The 14,876-nt window shown below is 41.4% G+C and overlaps 1 protein-coding gene across 1 annotated transcript; it reads right to left on the reverse strand.

The window, feature by feature from the left end:
• Nucleotides 1-5,236: 5,236 nt before the first annotated feature.
• On the reverse strand, nt 5,237-7,683 carry LOC116253532 (ammonium transporter 1 member 1-like). The gene has a single exon (XM_031628379.2). It carries the CDS (start codon nt 7,141-7,143, stop codon nt 5,620-5,622), a length of 1,524 nt encoding a protein of 507 aa, XP_031484239.1. The 5' UTR covers nt 7,144-7,683; the 3' UTR covers nt 5,237-5,619.
• Nucleotides 7,684-14,876: the final 7,193 nt, after the last annotated feature.

A 14,876-nucleotide genomic window follows, 5' to 3' on the forward strand; every position in this document is an offset into this window, starting at 1 on the left:
ATTTTAATTTATCGGCTAGTTCTGAAGTTTCATGATACAGTTTCCCGTATCATGCATTTTTGGTCATCTCTTTGCAACATTTCATGTTTCAACGTTTGCCAATAAAAGTGCAAGGAATGTCTTTCAAATAACTTTCAGGCTGAAAGGGGGGATTCATGAGTTTAGTGTCTTGTCGTGGACCCGTTGTTCTCATGTCGCAGAATTCGTCGTATAACTAAAGTGGCAAAATTTGGTAACAAAGAAAAGACCACTTGTATTTCTTTCTACTTTTCTCCGAGAAGTTCAAGCAATTGCATTAGTTAATGCACAATCCAGTAAATTTTAAGCCCATTAGTCAGTGTTTAAAATTTCAGTGACAATCAAGAATGGCTGGTAAATGGCTACGCGGCGAAGATAACTTTTTGAAGACGCTGAACACGAGAGAGAGGGAGAAAGACAATGGAAGCACTGGGCGAGGGTTGGCCCAGACGGTTGACGAGCTCGGGTTGGTCAGCAGACTGTCGACCTGTCAAAATGGGTGGGCTAGAAGGTCCCAACATACCCCATTTTTCTCTAGGACTGATCTGTCTACATTCTTAGACAGTCTTCTCCATGCTGGGTGAGGAAGCATTTATCAATATAGTCAGCTGTCCCAGCTTGGGTTAGGTTGGATCGGGCTTCCAGAACCTTAAGACACAATCCATGTCAAGCTCCAATTATCGATTGCGTTCCTATTTTAGCCAAAGTCTGCTTGGGTAGGACAGAACTCGTTAGAGTATTTGGATCCATAAGGCTGTTCTAACTTAAAATGCACATCACAGTGATAATCTAGTGACGTTACACTTTTTAACCTTCTAAGAGAAGTGGCCAAAGTGGAATCCATCCTACAATTGAGATTTGAGAGCTTTTGAGCTATTATGCTTGGAATAAGATACTTGTGCCTTGATTCCGATTAGAGGGTCTATCGTCAACATTGACTGGAAAAAGAAGAAAAATAGTAAAAACAGCCAAATTACATAGAATTTTCAACTAGAGAAAAAATACGAAGAAACGCTTAACTCTGCAAGCGGAAGTCTGAAAGTTTTCCCATCAGATGTAATAGCTCAAATCATGAAGATTGCCGGGTCTACTGGTTTTGGACTTGGAAATCATTAGCTTTTTGACAGCCTTGCTCACTACCAACCAAAGTTTCATATTAGATTGTTAGTTTGTAATGGCCACGGATTGTTATTAGTTTATCCTTACCTGCTCTTCGAAAAGCGTGCAAGTACTAACCGTACCTAATTCTGACTACGTCTTCTTGCTTTATCAAATGTAACGGCTTATGAGTTTCATGACATTAGACTTGCGAAAGTGTCAACTGTTGGTCTATATTGGAAGAATTCCGTGAACTTGAGTGGATTAAATACTACTGAAAGGTGAATTCTTTTCTGACAACAGCCACCATGTAAATTAGTCGCCGCAGTTAAATTTGCAAATACAATTCAACAAACGTTTATATTATGAATAAGCTGGTAAATTTGCTGTTACTAAGGGTTGGTTTTTGTAGTTTTCGTTGATTTTGAAAATGGCTTCCAGGCGGTGACCCCACAGTAGAGGCTGCATTGTGCATGCCACCAGTCACCTGGAATTCGGGTGCCACCGTCGTTCACGTGCATCCTAAGGGATAGGGTCCCCTTACTGCACCCCATTACGTCGGCCAAAGCTCAAGCCTTGGTGAGATTGCATTGTTCTTCCTCTGCGGTGCATTCGACTGCATAGAATGTGCTCCCTTCACGTTGTTCTTAAGCATCGTGAAGTAGTTCATTTCATCTTCTAGGCTGTGCACATACATACCCACGTTGTGGAATTTGGAGTTATTGCCTAAGCAGTCTCTCCTGCCCATCTTTTAGATGCTTGCGAAAAGTGTAAAGACACGCCAAGCGTTCGACAAAATGCCTAAACAAAAGCAGAGTCTTAGATAGCCTGTGTTTTTAGGTAATACTAGATTGGGAGAAATGGTGCTGTTATTTTTTAGCTGATGATATGACGTTTAGGCATTTGCTGCCTTACATTGTTTTAGCATCGTCCTCTGCTGCACGCAGCATGGAATGTTCGCATAGATGCTGTCTTGACGTAGGGAGAAGGATGCTTACTGGGAGATTTAGATGACTGATAGCACCAGCAGGCATGTGCTCATCGAGCGAGTTTACAGATTAAGTACTTGCATCTTTCTGTTTCTGCGTGCATTTGTGGTTTCCTTCTTCATCATTGTTCGTGGATTGTGCACTCATAGGCATGTAGTTCGGTTGAGGAAGCTCGAGGGAAGCTTGATGATGCTTAGTATCATGTCGAACCTATATAATTTGTCAATTTTTTATTCTACGGATATCTGACATCTTTACCGCCAATTTGTCTGTTCCAAAAAAGCACAAGCGGCAGGCCCAAAACAGGTACGCCATTACCGCTGATACCGTGAACATATTACCAATCGAGAAGATGGGCAGTGAAGATCTTACATCTCTAGATATGATTTCATAGCTTATGCAATTCGGTCGCAGCAGAATCGGGTTCAATCCTCACCAAGTCTGAATTCTCAACGGTATGGAGTAGCTAGCAAGATGTTGGACTGTGACATGCATGTAATTGGTGATTTTGTAAAAAGATGAAGCTAGAACGTTAAGAATGATCAGCTTGGCATTTCTTGTTTGATAAATTGTTTGCCGCAGTTTCGCCAGAAGACCAAATACATGGCATGACCTCGATGAAATTCTACATGGAAATACATTATAACAATATTCTAAACTATTAGGGTAGGGTTCATTGTTTTATCTATTTTCATTTGATATGAATTAGTTTTCCGGTCTGAAAGTATCTCTTGCCCAACGTTCTATATCCTTCTCTTAGTTTTCTCATTGCACGCTGTGGCTAGTCTACGTGCAGATGCTCATCTGTTCCTTAGATTTTTTGTTGGCTGCATATCCGGGTTTGGGCTCTTCCCAGCTTGATGTCATTGTTGCGTCTAAAGATGTAAAGAGGATGGGTTTTATTCTAGATGAGGTCACTTAGGTTGGTTTGTCGAATGCTTTCTTCATATGGGAACTGTTGATGACAAGGTTGGAAATTTTGAGCAAGAATAGGGATGGGCTGAACTCCAGACTCTGGAGTTGTCCCCATGAACATCAATATCTATTAAGTTACTAGCCAATGAAGTGAACTAGTTAAGGGCTTTAAAGGGCTGATTGGCAATAGCAACTTATTGTTACTATCCCACGAATCTGCCCAAAATAGTATCCTACATCCTATGAATTTGCCTCGTTTTTTGGCATATTCATGAAACAAGAACAGAGTGTTAACAGCCCGTAAGGAGCGCAAAAGTTTTATGCTCCATGAAGATGGAAGGGCATAGATTTGTATGACGTATAAACTGCAGTTCTGCATGGTTGTAGAAATGCATGGGAAATCAAATAATGAGAAAAACAGTCCAGCGAGCCAATTCCTTCTGCCCTAGTTGAAAACACTAGATTCTTATTCACAGTGCTCCTACTTCAGTAATTGAAAACAGCTTGTAATTACTTCAGCTTGGCCCCCAAAAGATGGCTTACTCACTGGTGCTACCTTGGTGTCTATTGTCTAACATCCGAAGTGAAGCTGTGGGAAATGCGATGGTTTAGAGTGCAGTGTTCCACCCTGCAGATAAGAAGCATGAGGCTAAGGAAATCAGTGCGGTTTCCGAGACTGTTATTCTGTTGCAAGAGGATGCTAGTCATCGCACGCACGTGATAATGGGATTCCTTTGGAATTTTAATTTCTTGACAGATGAGTTTTATGCTGCTATCTTCATCTCCAGTCATCTGTGCTATCCACAGAAAGAAGAGGATTCGAGTGGCTGGGCCAACTTGCAGTCAGCCACCTGATGTGCTGCTTCTTAGTCGATCATCAACTCATTCACTTCGACAGCAGAATATTTTCATTTGCACTGAAATTATTCAAACCAATTTAAGGGAATAAATATTTTGCTTTCGTGTGCCCGATTTCTTCAAAGCAGTTAATTAGGAATAAATTTCTGGACTGCAAGAATAGATTCGAGATAAAATTGGAACCTAAACATGAAAAGGACACATCGCAAATCCTTTCACATGGCTTGGCGATGCATTGCATGTGGGAAATAATGGGGAACACCTTTCCTGGCTCCTCAACTATATGCCCATTAATGAACTTATCGTTTAAGATTCCATATCGATGGTCATGGATGACCCACTGATTGGTTTCTGCTGGTCAAGATTTGGCAATTTACTGGAAGATGGTTCAGTTCATTGGTCGTCTGCCATTGGCCCTTGAGCCAATGTTGTGCTTTAAAATTTGGTGGACCGTCTCCTGGGCCCATGGTTAAAATGATGCCAGTCAAGGCATAAGAGGAACTGTTCACGCCACAGCAATGAAAAGGTTCGTTTTGGAAAAGATCCAAGAACATGACCAAGACTTATTTGCAGGCATGTCTTTTCTACCTCATTGACTCGAAAAGCACAAGCTTTTGCGCAGTCAACATCTGTAAGGGAGCCGCCATGTATCTAGAAGCTGGTTCTTTTTTTCCTCCTTTCGTGCGTGAGTCTTTTTCCGTAGACATACCTAGCACACCAATAACACACATGATCAACTTTTGACATCCACCAAAGAGTGCGAGCCCAAACAGTGGTTGACTTGGGTTCATGCTTCCATACATGGTGAACTCTTAGCTGCTTGCTTGCCCTTGGAAAGCTGAGAAACACAGGTCAAGTGACCAGCTGCTCTTTCTGCAAGTCGACTGCTAAAAAGCAGGTCTGTGGATTTTAGAAACTCACCAGCCAACAAGCGATTCACAAGAAACTGTCTTTTCCCCTTTGTCTATCTCGTTGGTTTCTCTGGTTTGGCTCTAATATGATTTTCTCCCCGCACCTTGTTGAGTTTAAAGTTGTTGAACCATGAAAACATTCAGTCCGTTTCTGCAAGAGGCCACTGCTGCTCCAATTATTGAACGTGTTTCAGTATTTTAGACAAACATTAGGAAAACATTCTTTTATTCAAAGGACCCATCCAGCTTAATCTCATAAACTTGTAGTCAATGCAATAAAGGCAGAGAGGGTCAGTGGGTCACCACGGGCGCTCTGGTTCAAAAGCAGAAGCGGTGAAAGATGACAGTAAAATACCACCACCACCTACCACAAATTCCAAGAAGGGTAGAAAGAAGACAAAGTTTCAGCTTGGTGAAACTGTGATAGTTAATGGGAGCATGACGCGGTAAAGGAAACGAGGCAAATGCTCTTCTTTTTTATTAAAAGTACCTTTCCCAGCTGGTAGGAAAGAAAAGCGACCACCTCTGGTAAGGGAACAAATCGAGAGATTAAGAACCCTTACCTCTTCCCCTTCCCATGTGCCACAGCCTTCTTCACTTCTTCCAAAACAGCATAAAAAATCTGCGGCCACTAACCAAACCAAAGCCCTCCCACCTTTTCTCCAACACAAACACACGAAAGAGGGAGAGAGAGAGAGGGGGGAACAGAGCTCCGACGAGATTAACCCATCTCCTAACATAGCACAAGAAAAAGCGGAAGATGAAAAGAAGAAATGATTCACAAGGCACTAACTACCACAGAGGGCCAGAAGAACTGGGCTCTAATTGGCTTAGACTTGATTGCCGTTGTTGGTGGGTGACGGGCGATCCCCAACCTTGAAGGGCGGGGTCATCATGAAGCCCTTCTTGGAGTCGCCGCCTTCGCCGTCGTCGTGCCAGGCGTAGGCGAGGCCGCCGTGCCTCGTCTTATCCATTCCCTCGAGCTCGTCCTCCGGCGAGATCCTGAGCAGCCGGAGCTTGTTCAAGATGAAGAAGAGGGGTCCCATGGTGACGCTCACCCACCCGATGATCGTCAGGATCTGGATGAGGTTGGCCGCGAGCAGCTTTCCTCCGCCGCCCATGAAGAGACCGTACGGGCGGTCGGCCTTGTTGGAGTAAACCTCATTGACATAATTCTTGGTGGCAAAGAGGCCGGTGAAGATGAGGCCCCACATGCCACAGCCGCCGTGAAGCTGCGCGGCCTCTAATGGGTCGTCATACTTGACGATGGCCGCGAGCTTGTTGCAGCCGATGAGCACCCATGAGGCGACGAAGCCGCAGATGATAGCCGCCCATGGTTCGACGACGGAGCATCCGGCGGTGATGGCGGCGAAGCCACCGAGGAGCCCATTGCAGACATCCATCACGTTCCAGTGGCCGGAGATGAGGCGCTTGCCGAAGAGTGTGGTGAGGGCAGCAGTGCAGCCGGCGAGGGTTGTCGTGAGCGCGGTGCGGCCAACACCACTCCACTGGCCGTAGAAGCCGCCGGGGGTGTAGGAGACGAGGATGGTGTTGAAGGAGCCTGGGTTGAAGCCGTACCAGCCGAACCAGAGGAGGAACGTGCCGAGAACGACGAGGGAGGCGCTGTGGCCGCGGAGGGCGACAGAGCGGCCTGAGTGATCGAAGCGGCCGATACGGGGCCCCTCGATGAGTGCGCCCCAGAGGCCAGCGACGCCTCCAACGAGGTGGACGACGCCTGAGCCAGCGAAGTCGATGACACCGGTTCCGAAGAGGAGGTTAGAGGTGTTGAAGGCGCTCGCCCAGCCGTCGCTGGCCCAGAACCAGTGGGAGACGACGGGGTAGACGAAGCCCGTCAGGAAGGCGGAGTAGATGAGGTATGCAACGAACTGAGTGCGCTCGGCAATGGAGCCGCTGGTGATGCCGGCGGCGGCGATTGCGAAGGCCCACTGGTAGAGGAAGTTGCTGTAGTCATACGTGGGGTTGGGGAAGGCCTTAAGGCCGAAGAAGTGCTTGCCGATGAAGCCGTTACTCGGTGAACCGAAGGCGAAGGCGAAGCCGAAGAGATAGTAAAAGAGACCACCGGCCGCCGCATCCAGAACGTTTGTAAGCATGATATTCATGGTGTTCTTGGCTCGAACGGACCCGGCGCAGAGCATGGCGAATCCGAGCTGCATGGAGAAGACGAGGTAGGCGGAGAAGAGGAGGTAGGTGTTGTTCACGGCGTAGGTGGTCGCCGTGAACTGATCGGCGGCGTTCTGGAAACGGCCGCAGATGAACTCCGCAGCTGTGGTGGCATTCGCAGAGGCCCCCAGCAGGGGACCCAGGAAGTCGGCCGAGCAGGTCAGGTTGGCCATCGTCCTTGGCCTCTCTGACTCTCTTCTCCGTCTGCTCCCCTTATTACGCACAGAGAGAGCGACAGAAGGGGGAAACGTTCAGAATGAAGAAGAAGAGGAGGAGGAGGCCAACAGAGGAGCAGAAAAGGTCTGAGGAATTGATTTTCTTCGAGGGGATGGAAAATATTTGTCACACGGCGTTGAATGTATGGCTATAAATAGACAGGCCGGGACTTGGTCCCTGTCGAGACTCGAGAGAGGGGAGAGTTGCTGTCATTACTTTATACTTTAGAGAGAGAGAGAGAGAGAGAGATTTTCTACTGAAAATTTCATAAGAACATGTCCAAATTTTAATGAGTTTTGTTTGCAATTCAGAGAGTTACTGATTATTAATAAGAACTTGCCATCTTTGAATTCTTGACTTCATGGCTGTCCTTAATATAGAGATTGTTCCTATTCCGCATATTTTCACTTCCAGCCAAGCAGAAAAATATACAGATACCTTAAATAACTTTCATAACTTAGATTCATACTAAAAAATTGGCATGTTCTTGGTGCCTGTTGATTCTCAACTATTACTTAGTCAGTTCACTGGGGCAGAGTTACTAGTAAAAATGTATTCGAAAAACTTCAGAAAATAAAAATTAGGCATTGCAGACTTTTATTTCAGCTAGGAATCCTAATTATGAACAAATGGAAAACAACTCACTTGAATGCAGAGTTGGGTCCAGCGTGAGGTGGAGAAGAAGTCAACCGTCTGGGCTTTTGTGAACAGTTGATCCTTGCCAGTAGCAAGACTATTTTGATTATATCATAACATATGATATAGTTGATAGAAGAGAGCTACTTATTGTGTTTTGCAAATGAATGCATAAGATTATATATAAAGACTATAGTCAAAATTCTGCTTGAAATAGGTTAATTTGAAGCTTTAATTGCCGCCGATAAGCTGACTTGAGCTTTAGTTAGTTCAATTTACAATGGCGAGGCTGGCGCTTTTATAATTAAACTCAGGGGCGGAACCAAGGTAGGGCTCGCTTGGGTCCTGGCTCCACCTTAATTTTTTTTAATTTACATGTAAATTTTAAAAAAATTCACTTGTTCTATATAAAATTTTTGGAAAACAATATTTTCGCCCTAGTCAAAATAAAGAAACTTTAATTCAGTCCACCTCATAAAAAATTTCTGACTCTGCCCTTAATTAAATTAAGCTTGAACGGGCCAAGTAATTTGGTTCTTTCTGCTCAGTCACCATCCTTAATCTAGGTTTGAAAATAGCAAAGCTTGGCCTCTGGTTCAGAAAGTGGACCAACTTCCTGAAACTTGGAAACGACATACGTCTAACCAACGGAGGTTCCATCAATTGAACCTTCTCCTTTAGGCCCGGCATTTAGATGATACTTTCCTCTAATTAGGGGCGAAGGGAAGGGAGACTAGCAGGGGCCTTGGCCTCCCTTCAGATTTTAAAAACTTTAAAATTTTATATGTAAATCTAAAACATTTTAGTTTAATACATATATATATTTTGAAAATTTCTATTTTGGCTCCTCTTAAGATTTTGAAACTATAGTTTGACCCTTACGACAAAAAATTCTTGGCTCTGCCTCTAAGCGGGTCTTGTAGAAACATGGTTTTATGAAGATTAAGTTTTCAAATGACTTTTGAGAACTTGATTAATTATTTGTTTGGGTGACATAACTTAGGAGGGCTTCATGTTTTTCACTCCCTTTTACGAAATCAAGTTCTGTTAAAACTGGGTCTTTCTCAAACCCAGATTTGATGAAACTCAAACCTTATGAAAACCTGGTTTTGGAGGTAAAACAGATTTTGCTTCCAAAACCATGCGTAAGGATTTTCTTAGTGTGGAATGTTGTGTTTACCTCCCATCTCGTCTTCGAAAAGCTTTTATTCTAAGGATATTTGATTGTTTATGATATTGATCTGGTTTGAGATCTTCAAATTAATTTGAGATAATATACATACATACACACTCACACACATAAGCCGGATGAGGGCAATGCATATATGCACAGTAAATTTCTTAATTCAATGATCATGAGATTTTTCTCCCCGTTTTTCGTAGTAAAGTTTGCTGGGCTAAAGCAGGTACGTTACTTTTTAGGTATAAACAATCAATCAATAGGAAGGATAAAAAAATCTGCTGAACAAGGCAGTTATAAAATACAAAATTTCCATCACAACCATCGAAACATTGACGAAAGCGATTATAAATATACTCCCTAAAATTAAGAAAAAAAAAAACATCACTGTCTTCCATTTATAATGGTTTACAATAAATTCAAAAGTAATGCCGAGAAAGTGCAGAGAAGTAAGCGTTTGAATATTCTTGTTTTGCCTGATGACCTTCTGCTAATAACTGGAAACGTGAATATATGTATATGTATATATAGACATCATATTTAATTAGGAAATTTTGGGGTCCACGAACATAGTTTTAGATTCTCCTTCTGCATACTGTTTGAAGGGATACTTGTAAGGAGAATACTTGCTTATCTAGATAAAATTTTACAGGCCACTTAGGCATCCGTTCCCTCCACAACGAAGGAAAGATGAGAATAGAAGTCACACATCCAACAAAAAAGGTGGATCTGATATATGGACCCAAGTCTAAAGAATTATCACCTTGAGCAAGTCCAAATGGAAAACAGTTACTTTTTCCTTATGTTTTCAAAATAAGCATTTAGATCCAGAATCCGGAACAAATCTAACCTCTCTCTCATAGATATCATTCTCTTCTCTCATAATAACATTTAAAAATTTCTTTGTGAAGGCTCTGCCAGCATCACTGATGATGCACCTTAATAAAAGCCAAATATTTTTTTAATGTGTTGATAATCTGTATAAAATCAGCAGCTTGGATTAAATTAATGGTGGAAATTGTCAATGAAAACGAGAAATAGCTTAAGAGTTTGGTAGTATGTCCAAAAAAATCACGGATTCGAAAGCACTACCATAATTGCATTGCATTACATTACATTACCAAGTGGGTAAAGAGAAACAATTGCCATCTATACTGACATGAGAAGCTATGTCACAGGCCGGGCACTCTTTTTTTTTTTTTATTATTGCTTTTAGTTGGTGAAGTGACGGGATCTTGAGATTGAGACACCGGCAGCTACGAACGTCACCTTAATTAATGCTTGAACTTTGAACAATTTCCTTTTCGTCATCATTTTAACAAAAATAGTTTTCAATTTTTAATACTAAATACCACCAAACGAATATGCTTAATTCATTAAAAATGAATACAAGAAGTGCTTCCATCTCCGACTTGAAATGCTGGGAAACTTTTAGAATTGAATCTAAGCATGAAATTCTGCTCCTTGGTCAGTCCGTTCATTAACTTGTGGAATCGGTCGCTGGTGTTTGGTTGGTAAATTAATTAACAAGTAACTTTCCGGCCTCTCAAGTATGTTCACCATTGATACAATGCATCGGATGGTTGTAAATTGAACGGAGTTCAAAATAAACTCATACCAACAACTGTTTCTTAGATAGAACTAACTAAGTTGATGCAATGTAAGGTGAATCCTGAAATTACTGCAATTAACTTAAAAATATCGGTTTTTGGATCTACATGTAAGATTGTTGGCTGTAATTTTTGGGCTTGGTCGGAAATCACATCCATGCGATTAATTTTGTTGGGAAATGCGACTCTTAATGCAAAAAAAATCACGAGACCAACAACGTGTCCTCCGGACGCCCACGAATCGTGTTTGTCCTTGTAAGAAAAGGAATATAAACACGTTCCCGTCAACCAATCGGAAGCGAACGCACATGGTCGGGACAAGTTCCCTTTCTTTTTTCTTTTCTTTTTTTCCTTTCTTCTCGAGGGTCGAAAAAGGGTCCGCTGCATGGACCGTTCTTGGTGGCGTTAAAAATTTGGTACGGACAGACCCGACCGTAGGGACGTCGGGAAACAAGCTCTCTCCCTAGTCCTTTTCTGATTCCTTTAGCATTGTTTTCGATCATTATAATAGTTGTAATTGCAGCAGCTTCAAGACTCCTGCTCTGTCATCTACGTTAAACGATGGATTTCAGAGCCTTAGAAAATTAACAGACCTTCAAAGGGATTAAACACCTTCAGATCTCTATCTCTCGCTTGGAGAAACGAAGCGCTGCATGTTTTTTGATTCTTTGACCACCAACATGTGGGAACAGAAAGGATTGGATCCTGAAAAACTTTAACATTGTGCTCCAATGGAATTCATGGGGATCTCCCTCTCGTGACAGAGGGAGCAGTGGGAGGGTCTACAATTAAATAAATTAGTTTTTGTGGGGAGAGTATCTGCCAATATTTATTTGTTCTTCAACGGTGGGAAGCGGTTGCGCGGGCGGGCATTAAAAAAATCAGCGGGTGAAGTCAATGAGCGGAAACGTGAGCCTGTTGAATGGAGACGATGATGATTCATTTGCGTGTCAGCTAACAAAGTTCAGATTCAATACACACAACCAACAGCTTCGATCATACGAATATCTTGCGAATGTGACCTCACGGCATCGTCGATTTGCGAAAAGAGATACCTGAACCAAGAAAATACGACTTTTTGAAGTTTGGACCTTAATTTTCAGCTATTGATTTTCAAAGACCTGAAGAAAACCAGGTATCGTTCAGACTATTTAAGGGAATGTTTTCACAGAATCATGCAGAAACACCTAACGTAATGCGCGCTTTCAGAAAGCAAAACAGAAAATTCTGAACGAATATGGAACTCCGAATCTTACAAAATTCATGCATATAGTAATGGTATAGAGAAGCTAGCAAGAAGGCAGAGACAACAGCAGACTGGAGAAGACGACAGACGGACGGAGTAGGAGTTAATGCGCTAGCTTCAACAGGTTGAGGTGCAGGATCCGAGAGATCGGCATCCCGACCTGGTTGGGGAGGCATCTCTCTGTTCTTCTCTGCTGCAACGCCTCCAAGGCATGAAGCTTCTTTAATGGCGGAATCTTTACAGGTTCTGGCTTCGCCGTCCCCAATCAACCGCGAGAAATTAGCGGGCAAAAAAAAACTACATTTGAATATTCTCTCGTCGACCAAAAATATGCACCGGACCCCACCACACCGCGTGCTAAAGCTGGTGGTTTCCCCCTCCCAATTCCGCCATGAATTGACGTCACTCTGGCTTAAGTTCATACGCATCGATGAGCACCTCTCTTGGTGCAGTGCAGAAGCCGGTCGCTTTCTTGAGGGTTTGAAGAACGAATTTCTAAGTTCAACTGTAGAAATCGTATCAATTTACTAGATAATTGGTAACTTCAGTCATTGTCAATATTACATAAGATCATGAGTTTCAAAACGGTAAAATTACCAACCAACATATTATGAAGATTGGGGCTTAAAAATTGACAAAACTAATGTGGGGGGTCAACTTTCACTAGTGGAAAATAGTATATAGGAACATGTAAGCATGATCTAAGAGCTTTCTTCTTTTTCAAACTAAATCTTTGTCCTTATTTGGATAGTAGATATATAATGTTATGTAAGAGCTTTTGTCATTGTCAAATTAAATCTTCGTCCTCATTTGGATACTAGATATATAATGCAAGAGTTTATCGCCACAAGTTGTTAGAACATTGCGTGCACACAATGCATGGATGAATACGGCCAGGCAAATGGGGCGTTAAGATTGTAGGCGTTTGTCTATCTTAGAGTACAAAGAAGTCTGAACTCTCAGTACGTAGAAAAGGTTTAATCTAGTTGACAAAGGACTGATAGGACAACCAAGCCATTGGCTTGGTTTTGTCAAACTAGTGCAGTTCAAGCGTGGTCTCCTCAAACTACATGAAAACTTAATGGCACAATTTAATGAAGTGTCATGTACTCTTAGGTGAGGAGGAGAAGCATTTTATTCTACTCTCCAACAAGACCCAAAGCTTCCACTGTTCCCTTTATTTCTCCCAAGATACCAAGTCTGCTTTCAGTGTCTCAACATGATGTGTCGTTATGTTGCAACTTACATATCGATGCGTGCAGCACATGAAGTTGATGCTCCAAAAATTTGAAACAGATACTTAACCACCTACCAGCTTCTATTGCTCCAACCCTCTCAAAAATAGCACAGTGCACGGTTAACCCATCATATCACAAATGCATAACCATATGCTAAAAAAGTTGCATTTAGATGAAACCCTCAAACATTTTGGAATGAGGATTTCTTATAACTTGCATTTTGTTAGCTTTCAAACTTGGTTTGTATAGTTGGATGACACACTCGAAAAGGCACTTTTAGTTAAAGCCCTTAGGGGAAAGGGTTTCATGTTAGTTACTGTCTTTTAAAAGTACCATTGTATCAAAACACGTGTCCACCAAAAAAGTTGTTTTAGGGTGTCATCCAAATGCACCTTCTTATGTAGATATTCTTTCTTGTTCTTTTTATATCTCTTTGGATCTATAGATAGAAAAAACAGAACTAGAACAACGCCCTAAGTGAAAGGTACCAACGTTAAATCTAAACAAGTTTGGTACAAGTACAACTAAAGCCCGAAAGCGGAAAAAACGAAGGATGTACTAAAAGGCACCAGATATTAGTGACACAAGTAGAACAGATTCAAGTTTGGAATTAAAAAAAAAAAAAGAATCAGAATCATCCCACTTTTTTTTCTATGTTTAATTATATATATATATATATATATATATATATATATATATATATATATATAAGCACGGTGCTTGTTCCTAACAGGAGACTCAAAAGATTCCGTTTGGTGGGTTATGTCATTGACAATTAAAAAAGACGAAAAGAAATAGTAAAGCTATCTGCGGAAAAACGATGATTCATGAAAGATACTGGGAGGACAAAAACGAGCCGATCAACCAAAACCAGTTGACAAATGAATATTCAACGTATATGAATGGAACATGCCCATTAATGATTCTCATGTGTTTCAAAACCTCGCCAGCTTGTCAAATACGTCATACCAAGAATATATCTTCCCTAAATTAAAAGAAGTCAACAGCAATATAAAGTTTTCTAAAACTATATATATATACACATATATATACATATACATATAGGAAAATTGAATTGTAATTTTATGTTTTGGAGTCACCCAATTACCTAATAAGGACTATCCAAACCAACATGATGGACGGTTAGGCGAAAAACATGAAAAAAACATAATGGGTATTTTTATTATCTAGTATTACTACACACATCTTTTTTTTTTCGTTTTTTCTACATAGTGTGTATATGTATATATATATAAAAGAGATGATTGCCATTGTAAGGCATCATTCCTGTATCAACCTGCACAAGAAACATTATTAATGGAATAATGGCTACCCTCTAAGATTCAGAACGATGACTTAGAATATAATATAGATAAGACTAGAAAACAAAACCATTTCGCTGATTAATGAACAAGGCTGCAGTTTACGGCATACACAACGCATTAGAATTTCATTAATGAAGGGAAGAATCTTCTGTGTCTTCCTTAAGAATTCCCTGAAGCAATTGGTATCTTCCCCAATTAGAACTTTGTCTGCGCAGTTCATCTCCCATATTTTAATTTCTTCAAAAATTAAATATAATGTCAATTTAAAGTATAAAAGGACTATTCATATCATAACAAAAAATGGGTCAAAGTCTACTCAACAATAAAATACTGAATGTGCGGATGCGGGAAGGATTGTAGTTGGTATTCAGGGAATTAACATAGTTGCCCTGGTTCAGATGATCAGTATCATTTTCTTATGAATCTAATGTCCAGAGTGGACCAGCTTTAATATA

This window comes from Nymphaea colorata, chromosome 4 (genome assembly GCF_008831285.2).
Source record: "Nymphaea colorata isolate Beijing-Zhang1983 chromosome 4, ASM883128v2, whole genome shotgun sequence".
Lineage (NCBI taxonomy): Eukaryota > Viridiplantae > Streptophyta > Magnoliopsida > Nymphaeales > Nymphaeaceae > Nymphaea > Nymphaea colorata.

Coding starts and splice junctions, on each gene's coding strand:
- LOC116253532 (XM_031628379.2), bottom strand. CDS start 7,143: ATGGCCAACCTGACCTGCTCGGCCGACTTCCTGGGTCCCCTGCTGGGG.